At 29.7% G+C, this 13,167-nt stretch overlaps 1 protein-coding gene across 4 annotated transcripts in view; it reads left to right on the forward strand.

Annotated features, from left to right (window-relative positions):
* Nucleotides 1-12,725, forward strand: part of LOC111041534 (protein quiver) — a 30,688-nt gene extending 17,963 nt beyond the window's left edge. For 2 of the 4 annotated variants that reach the window (XM_022325822.1, XM_022325821.1), the window contains exons 3-5: nt 1,944-1,991; nt 6,881-7,027; nt 12,203-12,725. In XM_022325822.1, the coding sequence (XP_022181514.1) occupies nt 1,944-1,991; nt 6,881-7,027; nt 12,203-12,420 (413 nt within the window). In that variant the 3' untranslated portion in view covers nt 12,421-12,725. Of the gene's footprint in view, nt 1-1,943; nt 1,992-2,260; nt 2,607-6,880; nt 7,028-12,202 lie in introns of those variants that run through there. The other 2 variants (XM_022325820.1, XM_022325823.1) reach the window with 2 other exon arrangements.
* The last annotated feature ends 442 nt before the right edge of the window (nt 12,726-13,167 follow it).

Consider the following 13,167-nt stretch of genomic DNA (forward strand, 5'->3'; position numbering starts at 1 on the left):
TTTCATGAAATTTAATTTTTTTTGAAATATTTAATTTTGATGATATTGCTTTCATCGTACATTTTATAAATTGCATAATAATTATCAATCTTATATATTATGTATAATATCTCCTCTATCTACGCATCGTGATTGGGAATCAAATATTGATAATCAGGCGTAAAATAAGTTTGATCATCTAGTGATAATTTAATGAAACATGCCAAAAGACACAAAATTTAAATAAAAATTTAAAAAATATATATTCCAAAAAGGGTGGAAGTTTGAATTTTGAAATATCTCTAAGTTAAAATTTCACGTGAAATATTTCATAACCATAACCCACTAATCGTTCTATATCGTATCGTTGTACTCTGCCGTTTGCGCGAATGGAAGGGCATTTTGGATACGACCCGAGACTGCGCTTTTGCGACGGAATCAATGCTTTCTGTGACGAATGCTTTTTCGAAAAGAACAATAGGTACTGTGACTATTTTATATACTGTTACCTACATACAGAGGTATCCATCAATTATGATAATAGACATTGTACACATAGACCGCGAGCGAAATCACGTCATTAATTTTAAATCAACGTGTATACACATTTATGTATATAGGACACACACACACTTAAGCTCATGTATACAGAGTGATTGACAATGCATGCTCACCACCTTTTTTTCCTTCGATGCAGTGATTCAAAATCTGATTTTTGGAATTTTCTATTTCTTGTGATAATTTCAACTACCTAATTATGAAGTTTCCCACATTGTAAGTGTGTAACAAACTCCTGTTTTTTAAATGATAACTATTCTATAGTAGCCAATTATTTAGAGGATAATTTTTCCGAACATTTTAGGGGTATCGAAATCAAAGGGAGCTATGTGAACTATAGTGATTTGAACATTTTAGTAATTAATATTAATCCATCATTATTTATTTATTTATAAATTGTAAAAATGGTCTAACCTTCTAAGCATAATAAATACTAGATCCAATATTATATATTGTTGTATTTTTGCGAAGCCGTGTTTAAGGATTATTATCTCAGGATTAGACATCTTAATAATAACTGATAAATTACTCCTTCCAATTTTGAACTAGGTGCTTACATCAAAATATTATCCACTAAATAACTGTAAAAAAAAAGGTGAGGGTTCTCATTTGGCAAAAACAGAAGTTTTTATTTCAGGAAGCGCATCCTTAAGCGGTACGAAAAAGTCTCAAGAATTTACAAATATTGTCCATAAGTAGGTATAGTTAAAAATTCCAAAAATCAGAATTTGAACAAATTCACTGTTCAAAGAAAACATGTGGGTGAAGGGTGAGCTCGATATGCTTGGTGAATCGCCCTGTACACGATATTATAATATAATATTATTATATATTATACCTATACCTATGTATGACGTTGTGCGCGCGTGTTGTGTTCTAAGGGCACACTGTGTACAATATTATGCTCGCAGACACACACACACACACACACACCACATGCTTGGAAATACGGTAGCAAAGAACAGGCGAAACACGCGACGACGTTATAATAATAATATGGTAATCGATTCCGTACCTAATTCAAACTTATATAACTGTGAACGGTGAAAAACCGATGTAGAGCCCGTGCGCGCGGCGCATTTGGCCGTTTCGAGTTTCGTGTCGCGTCGTGTCGGGTTTTTTTTTTCGTTTTTTTACGAACAAAATAATATTATATATTATTATCATCTAAATATATATATATATATATATGTATATAAACAATACTAGTAATAATAATAATAATAATAATAATAATAATAATAATAACAATCATGATATCATGTACCTACGTTCGTAGTATACGTCGACGTACCTCTATTATACCCTGTACCCACTTTTGTTATTATTATAATATTATGTATTGTTTGCGCAGAAATCCGCGTACCTAAATGTACTTAAAGTTGTGTGTTTCTTTTGTATTTCAGTTGTCGTGTTGGTTAATATATCGCTGTCCCGCGAGGAATGTTTTCCCCGTGAGTAACAAAACAAAACATATTATTATATTTTAATATATTATATCAAAATGATTTAATACACTGTATTATTTAATATTATTATACGTCTGTTAAAAAACGTGTCCGTACCGATACGACGGACAACGGTATCACGTTGTTACATACTGCTAAATACTATATCGATATTCGTCGGTTACGGGCGGACTTTTTTAGTTTTTTTTTTTTTTTAACAAACGGTTTTTTGCATATTGTTTTATATCTTACCTTTTTAAACGCTGTACCATAATATATTATAGTATTATTATTTACCGTTTTACTTGATTTCTGTTTACAATATAATATTATTATAATACAATATATACGCAATCGTTTTCATAATAGAACTCCGGTCATATTATATTATTGTTTTGTCTTTCTTTTATATAATTTTATCTTCACACCCTTTTTTTAACTACCTATATACTATGGCTCATGTACAATGTAATGCAAATACGTAAAAATATAATACTACATACACCCGTCGTAATACTACAATATCGACCCGAATGAAGGACCTTAGAATATTTACTGTTTTACTCGTTATTATCACACCCGGAGTCGTCGGTACTAGTACGGAATGCTCAGCATATCAAGGTAGGTGTGTGACGTAGTGCAACCGAATTATATAATAATGTATTATAATAATAATAATAATAATAATAATAATAATAATAATAATAATAATAATAATAATATAATAACAATAACCGTATAATAATAGTGTGAAAAAATAAAATCGTATGCCGTGCTGAGTGCCGCTGACCTTTAGGTGGTATATTATAATATTATGTTTATAGTATATACGACGGAGTAGAAGTAATAATGTTCAATGAATAATAATAATTACCGTGATATAGTATACGCACTTGCACAAGTACCTATAAAATATTTTAACTAGTACGAAATGGGTACCTTATATATAGGTAAATATAGCACAGGGTTATGCTACCTTCTCGCTGGTGCACTATATAAACACTATACGGTATATGATTTAACAATAATTATTACATCATACAAATTTGCAATAATAATAAGAATGGTCATAATATTATACATTTAGGGCTCGAACTTTATAATGCTTTAAAAACTAAATATTATGCGTGCAGTGTATGCAGGCTAGGATTAGGATACGTGTTTGGGCCCTGGGACAAACAATTGTAGGGACCTGTATGCCTAACCATCACAATCAAAATATTGGTACTCTCCATCATATGAAATATTAGTAATATTATATTGTACTTCGGAGACAAAAAAAAATTTGTTTCGTATAGGTACCTGCAATATTATCATAAGTTTTAATATTTTCATGATTTTATTAAGTGGGTACTTACAAGTTTATAACCTTTCATTTGTACAAACAATATTTTCTTGTTTTTTTTGGAAGCATCCTTAAATTATTATGATCACAATTGCAGGTATTAAACGCATTGAAAATATCACTTTCTGGAGAAAACAAAACCGTTAAATTAGTTACCTAATCTTTATTCTCCAAGAATTTTTAGTTTTTTTTTTTACGAGTTAGTTCAAGGAAAGCTATGTTAAAAACAATATTTGTAGTTCGGTGTATTTTAATTGCAATGTACAAATTAGTAATACATTTTGGATTCTGAACGGAGCAAAATGTATTTGTACTTATATGTGTTTTTATTTTTTTGTCCTGTCTGTTATTACCTTTTGGGGCAGTGAAAATGTTTCAATTTTCAACTTTCAACTTTCAGGGTAGTTTTTTGTATCAAATTGGATCTAGTTGGTAATTTGAGGGGTCAAAAGTTAAAAATTAAATTTAAATATTCATATTTCTGGTAATAATTAATTCAACTTCCCTCATTACTAATAGTAAAATAAATACCTTAATTAGCACCTTACATAAAATATACTTAGTTATATTGTATAGGCTGACTCGCTCAGAATCGTTTTTCGTATGCAATGACTTATTGCTGAATTAAAATTGAATAAATTGCAGTGTCTTACTCAATAATGAGGTACACTCGATACCTATTTTACCTACTTTCCCTTTGTTTTTATTCAAAATCTTCTAAATATCTAGAGCGTTATCTTTCGTGTCATTGTATGTACGTTTATTCAATGTTCACAGCTGCATAATATTAAATATTAAATTGTATAATTCATTTTTTCAATGCATTTTTGTATTTGGTCACAATGTGATGATCTTAAGGTTTTCCTTGCACACTTAATATAAATATGTAGATAGTAGGTAGGTATTCTAAACTGAATACGAATTTTGATATTCATACATTATTAGCCATGAATTCATGACATGACAACAAGATTAAAAGCTTCAATAATCGTCTTTATTTTTAATTTACGAAGTGGGTATTTAATCCTATTACTTCCTACTAAAATTTGCATTAAGAGGATGTCAGAGCGCCGTTTGTTTTCTTTCTCTCTCTGGCTCAAGTGCAAACATAGATACAACGCATTTAAGCAAAATCTTTTTTTTTTTTTTATATTTTTGAACAATTTTAGAGAAAAATCACAAAGTACAAAATCGATAGAGAATAATATTTTTTAGGGAACCGATTTGTCTGAATATTGTCTCAAAACATTTTAAACATCATTTAAATTTAAATTAGAGTCGAATTAAATGCAAATAATAATAAAATATGAAACTTATAGGTCATACCTTCAAAAATATTCTCCTCTATGTTTCTTGTGATAGGCGATTTACACTAAGATCACTCAAAATCATAAAAAATTATTTTAGGTGAAAGCGTTTTGTCTATGTTACGCATGAGTCTAAACAAATATTGAACTGACATCCTCTTAATCCTCAAAATATACGGACTAGCAATTTTTTTATATTAATTTCCTTAAGTCTTTAATTCATCCAACTTAACTATAGCGATAAACGTATAAAGCAAAAACAAACAAATTTAAATTGAATAAAGTTCGAGCTCTAACATTGTTATAATTATTAATTTTACAGTTACGTACATAGGTACTAATTATATATTTTTAAAAGCTAAACGTTGATTGAGTTTGCTTGATTAATTTTTTTTCTGCTCGGATATATTATAATACTATCTTATATCACTTGTGGGTAGCTTGGGTGGAGGGGGTCGAACAAAATTTACATTTTGGTCTCAACTCCCTCTCCATCTGTAGATTTTTACAAATTTCTGTATACACACTACACAGAGTGATTCACCAAGCATTCTCGCCCTCTTTTTTTTTAATAATGTTTTAATAATGGAGCCTATCAAAATCTGATTTTTGGAATTTTTAATTAATTTTGAAGACCGCATTTTTAAATTATTGGGATTTTTTTGCTACGCTTAACGAGTGTCTTGCAATGACAAACTTCTGTTTTTCAAATTAACTTCCCCCCTCCCTCTTTCCCTCTTTTTACTGTAAATTATTTAGTGGATAAGTTAATGGGTATACTTAATACAATTTTACGTACCTAATTGTAAAATTGAACGAGTAATTTCTCGATTATTAAAATACTTATACTAAATATACTATCTTTTCAAACCCATTACCTAACATATTATGTCCCTTCGTACACAAAGTTAAATAAATCAAAAACTACTAGTTGGAATTTTGATTCTGATGAGCCAAATATTTCAGAAAAATGATTTACTAAATAATTTATGGTAGAAAAGGGAGGTATCATTTGAAAAGTACTTTTTAAATAATACGACAAATCTTAAGAACGTAAAAATGTAATCTTTAAGTATACTTAAAGATTCCAAAAGTCAGATTATGAATAACTTTATTATTGAAGATGAAAAGTGATAAGCATGCTTGGCGGATCACACAGTGTAATATGCGTATATTTAATACACATATAATATATACGTACAACTCACTTGTCACTGCTATAAAATGAAATAAATTAATATATTATTCAAAATATTTTTTTAAAATATAAAATATTAATATTATTAATAAGTTTGACTATTTGACGTCTATTAAACCTCTGCAGACCAGCGAATATTTTTTTGGAACATTTTTAGTTTGAGTACCTAGGTTTATATTTTTTTTGTTTCACTTTTAAAGAGTAGAAAGAATTATTTAGAAATAATAATAGTAAATTACCATATATACTCGTACATTTAAATGTTCCACAATTAAATTGAATAAAAATTGAGGCAAAATATAGTTTATTTTTTTAGGTCTCAATCTTTTATTGCTATACGAGTAGAATTTGAGATTTACACTGATCTCACAAATATCTTCAGATAATTTAACTTTATAATACTCAATGTATATTTTTTCACTTTAAATTAATTAATAAGAGTTTAATTTTTGATGCGTATGTAAAATATATGAACCAATTTCACAACAATTTGTACTACATTGAAACCCATAATTCACGTGGTTAAGCCGAAAACAGGACCCCCATGCAGCGAAATAATTGAACTAATATTACATTGTATCACTTTAATGTTCGTTTTAATTAAATATTCAAATATTTCATGCATCTTACATGATTAAAAATATATATTTTTAGATGTAAATTTGAAATACACCAAATAAACCATTTCACAACATTAACCTCGACCAACTGTCATTAAAAATAGGCGGCTGAACTTTAAACGACATTTTAAACGATCGTGATACTTAAATAAATCATTAAAACGCAATTTGCGATTTGTGACTAAAATAATAATCTTGTGGTGGGTAAAATGGTTGATCGTCTTTCGCATAATATTTCTATAATTATATTCGCTGGTAACTGATGAATGTCACAATAATAATAATAATACTGAGTGCGGTGATATATTGAAGTAAAACTCTAAAAAAAACAAAAATATTAAAATCCATCATCTTGCCACCTCGTTTAAATCGTTTATATTGATATTGATTTTGTTTTGTCATGCGATCTCCTGCGACGCCTTCAGCTCGGTCCATTTACTGTTACGAATGCGACAGCGCCAAAGATCCGCGTTGCAAAGATCCGTTCAACTACACAGCCATGCCTCAAGACCAACCGCCTCTGGTCAGCTGCAACGGCTGTTGCGTTAAAATGGTCCGGTACGTGCGAACGTGTAAGTACAAACAATTTTTTTAAATCATTTTTTTTTGAATTCTACCATTTTGTTTTCCAAAAACTGCTGCACTAGAGTGTCTACCGAAACATTTTTTGTCCTTATAATATTATAGTCTTAGGGAAGGTAAATGTCTGTACGTCTTTCAATCGTTCCTTTATAAATAATACATATTTTCCCCGATATCCCACAAACATAGTTGAATTTGAATTTATTTATGCATCTTCTTGGTGTGTTACTCTTAAAAAATTATAAATATTGTCGTCTGGAGAGGGGTTGCAAAGCGTCAAGAGCACCGGCTTCACTATTTTCATAGAGCAATCTATATACCTGCAGTAGCTTTTTCGACAAAACTTGCAGTCCAATCCTACTCGATTACCACTTACCATTTAGTTCATCAATAATTCATGAATCACTTCACCTCTTCATAAAAAAAATACCATTTAAAGCAATACAAATTGACCACCCCTATAATAGATAAATAAATTAAAATACCGCCTCCAAAAAACTCTAAACAATAAATATATAATAATATTTTATTAGTACTATTGGTACTATTATATCCATAAAGCATCTAGGTACTTTCTAGTTAATCTGTAAAATACGGGTACACACCACACAGTACACAATCTCTCAAACACAGACAGGACAAATGAAAAATAATAAAATAATAACTATCTACTTAATGACTACCTATACCCATATGGCCATATGGTCATAGTTTAAATTCAAGGCACTCTTTGCACACTGTAATTTGATCTGACGGTGTGGTGTGTGGCGATATTTTCAATGTGGCAGCAACGTGGGCTCTGGGCCGACTGCTCAAGCTGAGTTCAAAGTGTTAACTTTAGTATTATCATAAACTGTTTTCTGTACGATGCACATACGACTCGTAGATTATGTTTACGAACTTATTAAGACTTTAAATTATAAAATAGATATAGGATACCATAAACATTAAAATAATCACCACTATCACTATCACTATAGGTAGTAGATACATAGCATAAAACAAACTCGCTTCCCGCTGTCTGTCTGTCCCTATGACTATTGTATGCTCAGACCTTTAAAACTATGCAACAGATTTTGATGAAGGTTTTTGTGATTGATAGAGTGATTCAATATGAAGGTTTATATAGGTTTATAACATGCATAATATAGTAGAGAAACACTGATAATATTTTAAAGGTTTGTAATATGTGATGTCGCGAATAAACACATTTTTTGAGCCTACGTTGCAAACGCTGGCTGAACCCTACGAGATAAAAAAATTATACCCCCCCAAAAAAAAATGTGAGCTTTGTATACAAAGACATTCTATAGTATATTTTAATATCAGTATTGCATTAGTGAGGAGCCAGAGTGGGTGTCTAGTACATTATATACAAAAATAGCCGTTTATACATTATTATATAAAATTATACATTTTCCATTTTTTTTTTTATAAGTATGATGTATTTAAATAAAGCACTACAGAATTTACTGTAGTAACTTACTTTAGCACTCTCTAAATTTAGCCGCCCTAGGCAACTTCCTACACTGCATACCTAATGGGTATTCCACCTCCGAATCTCTGATCATACATTTCAAAATGTTTTTTTGCCTACATCACTGTTCAAGTAATCACAGTAGAATGTGAATAGTCGCCTTAAGTCCCTCGATTGATAAATAATGATTTATAATATTTATATATGTACCTAGGTACATTAGTATACGCATTGAAATCTAAGTATTTTAAATTTTAATAGAACTACGATCGAGTACAAACGATTATTTTTTTCTTAGATGTGTTTTCGTGTAGTCAAACACTAAATTGTATTAGTAACTATAAAATTGTCATTTATTATAATTTATTATTATACACGTTGTCACCATACGACCACATTAGTCATGCACATATACAGGAAATGGACCAAATGATGGCTAGTTAAATTGATACCCCTTTTTCATAGATACGGTCTAAACGTCGGACAACAATTTATAGGTTCTTCCTGTAGTTGAGGTATAGTTTGATTTTAAAAATTCAAACACGTCAGAACACATAAACAAGCTTAGGTACAAGCTAATTCTGCGGTTAACAAAGAATAAAAATATGTATTTGGTTTATTATGCTTTGAGAAATTCCACAGCGAGTTTTCACATGATTAGGAATTTTTATTAACTATCATATATTTATATAATAATAATATAAAAACATAAGCTTTCGATTTGCTATGCATGTACTTATCAACAGTATAAACATAAATGTACAATATACGAACCCGAACAGAATAATAGATATAAATGAAAATAGCCAACATCAAACGCGGACAAAGTGACAACCTAAAACCAGTACTTATCTACAGTTGTATAAAAAAGTCCCGATAGCCGGACACCGGTAGGTATTCGTCGTCTTTTTTGTATAAACACGTGCACATGCACAACGCATAATTTGGCGAAATCAGTTTTCGTCACAACTTTCAAATTATTAAAATACTCGCATTATCAGCCATATATACCATCTATGCTAGTCCAGCGTGATGGGGTGATTCGCCAAACATGCTTATCCCCTGTTTTTTATCAATTACGCAGCTATTGAAAATCTGATATTAGACATTTTCAAATACACTTAAATACCATATTTTTAAATTTTTGTGGTATTTTGCACCTACTGCCTACAAGAAATACCCCGTGGAGTTAAAAACTTCTGTTTTTCGAAGGGAACACTCATTTTTTATTGTAAATTATTTAATTTTTCTGAAAATGTTGACGTATCAGTCGTATCGAAATCAAAATTCAAAACGAGTTCTTGTAGTTTTTGAGTTACTTGGCTTTGTGACTTGTGTAGGTACGTATTAAAGCTTAAAGATAATCTTTCAAATCGTTCCACGATAATGGTTTTGAAAGATTAAGAAACTCAACACTCTGTTTTGTCCTATTCACTGCTCGTTAGGTATACCTAAATCATCTCAATTTGTTATTTTATTAATTTATAGTACCTATATAGAGATTTTTGACAGTAAATTCGTATGAACTTAATACAAACAAAATCATAAAAATGAATAAAATATCAGATCCCTTTTACAGTCTAAGCGGCTGGTATACCAGGTATACCTATTTGATCAGCATAATAGGTACCAGGTACCTACCTATAGGTATATGCTTGGGAGTACACAATCTCTAGTGTATAATATGTATAATATGTGCATTGTGCATTTATGCTCACAGTTCACATACCTACTTATAGTTTATACTAGCTAAATATAGTTATATACCTACAACTAATTAAGTCAACAATAAATAACGATATAGTGTCGTAGTTATTATTATATATAGGTATTATTTAGTTGAAAACAATTATGTTGGATGGGCTCAGAACTAAAAGGTATTAAATTCATTTTTTATAAATCCCCTTTTTATAGGTGTTTCCCGCATTAATGTTAATACGATATAACATATTTTATCAACGTCAAGTAACCAGTGCTCAGTCATAATTTAGTAAATCTCACGAATAACCATGTCGGCTGATTTTTTGAAGAGTTGTCCAAAACTAAAATGTACCTAAATAATGCAATTTACAAATTTGTTAAGGTTTAACTAATGCATGTTAATCAAATAAATATCCAGGGCCCAACCCTTCGGATACTTCAAAAACCAACCAAAATTATTCATTAGTTACATTTAGAGCTGTAAGCTGAAAATGTTGATTGAAATTTTCATGCATTTTTCAGCAACATGAACAATTTTCAACATTGAAATTTTTCAAGTTTTTTCATTTTATTCTTTTTTTTGTTCAAGAGTTAGGCAAGTGAATGTACCCAACTTTGGTGTATGTAGGTAATAACTAATTATAGTATTGAAAATTTGTAATATTACGTATTTAGTAAAAATAGCAAAAACTATGATACCTAGGTAATTATTATAGTAACGATAAAGATAATATACAGACTATAATGTAGTTGTAATACTATACTGTCAGTAAGTGTTTAATTATCAAGTGGCCGATACACTTTAAAAAAAAAAATCAATAATTACAAAATCTATAAAAAAATTTCAACATTTTTCAGTTTTTGAAAATGTTCGTAAAAATGTACTGTTTTAAGTAAACTATTACAGTTACCTATTTCATATTTTAAGATATTGTTGGAACCGTCGTACCATTTTTTAAAACTTGATTAATTGAGAACGAATTTTTGAAAAATCACTGGCTACTTCAAGCCAAGTCAGCTGCCAACTTTGGAATGTTGAAACATTTTGGATGGTTTTTAAAATGTTTCAAAATAAACCAAAAAGTAAGAACCAACAATTGAAAACCATTATTCGAAAAATGGCATATTTTAGCATAGGTAGGTACTATAATATTTTTAATGAAATAATTTAAAAAAAATAATGATTCTTCATCATTTCCATTATGTTTAAATGTATTATTATTATTATTTACCTGTATTTTACGATACCACTGATACAACCTATGACCCAAATAATATTGGCAAGGTAAGAATTTTTATAGCTGGAAACAGATTCTTCTATTTCAATATCAGAAAAATAGAAAGGGTTTTTTTTGGACTTGGCCTTTCTTATGCCAACCCTGTTATAAATAGCTCAAAAAGAGTCAAAATATATTAAAATATTATGGTGTCTAGACAATGTTAATATAAACATTTGGTGAAAATTCCACGAATCTACGATTATTTATTTTTTTTTAGTTACAAAAAAAAAACAAAATTGATTTTGTCAACTTGTTTTGCATAAAATGTCCGTTTTTTAAAAATTGTCATTGTTTCTCTCGAACGCCTCGAAAACTCCAAGAATTTTCAATTCGTATCCCACAAATGCACCACCTTATTATCCACCTACACTCACTTTCCCACCAAAAAAGTAACTAGTAAATTTAAGCATTATTTCAACTAAATACTTACTTGCGGGTAAACACGTCTCATAAAAAGTGTTCAGTACAAAAATGAAAAGTTATATAATATTATAGCTTGTGATTCGGCCATTCTAGACACTTTTAAAAAAGCACCAAAATATTGATAGGTGGTCACTCAATTTTACTACAGCAGTGTTGATTCCAAATTTATAAGCCATTTAACAGTCAATAATATTATACAACTCTATACCTGGTCTTATACTTTGCACTGATAATAACCATTACATAATAATAACCGATTGTGTTGTTTCATGGCACGCGCGCAGCATACGAAAGCATCAAGAGAACATGCACGTCTCAACTGCAAATCAACCTGTTCATGGTGGACCACGTGTGCATGATGGAGGGAACGGGCACAGGACACATGTGCTTCTGTGAAGAAGACAACTGTAACGCGGCCACCGGACCAGCACGGTCATCGGCGATAGTGTCCGGTGCTGTAGCCCTAGCAATGTACACCCTGAAACTGCTATTGCACCGGTAGATATGGTCGAAAGGGCCAACAGTGTTTCATCATACATTTATTTACAACTTTTATTTCCCCTAAGTGTATATTATTATTTTTTTATCATCATTACACATAATTCTATACGTAAGAACTAAGAAGTAATAACTAATAATAATAACAATCATGTCATTAATGTCGAAGTGTGTTAACACTACAAGAGCTCTAGTTGACGTAATAAAAACTATGCCACATTGTTATAAATGTTCAGTTTTTTTTTTTTATCATAAATACTATTTACCACCATTAAAATGACCAATCATTAAGTACAATAAAACATATGTCACAACATGACATAAATGCCACGAGGCAAGTACATTAATTACATCAGTATACCACTTTTTGGTACAAAAACAATATTTATTAACACAGTATGTCAGTATAGTTTTTTAATAATCATAATAATAATGATACAATGAAATCAATACATTTATCGTTATTGTGCATATAAATTATGTGTTTCACCTAGCATTAACAATATTATAATAATTATGATCTTTATTATGCTTAAATTCTCTAATCATTGAGAATATGTTATAATAATGAATTCGTTCTTCGGTAAACATTAAGCTTCTGTTTTAAGTTAAATGAAAATACATACATTTATTTTTATATGATATATTATTATACACATATATATGTATAATAAATAACTAATAAGTAATAACAATGTTAATATTCACAATGAAAAAATTATAATTGTAATAATTAATAGTAAATAAATAA

Source organism: Myzus persicae, unplaced genomic scaffold (assembly GCF_001856785.1).
Source record: "Myzus persicae strain clone G006 unplaced genomic scaffold, MPER_G0061.0, whole genome shotgun sequence".
Classification (NCBI taxonomy): Eukaryota; Metazoa; Arthropoda; class Insecta; order Hemiptera; family Aphididae; genus Myzus; species Myzus persicae.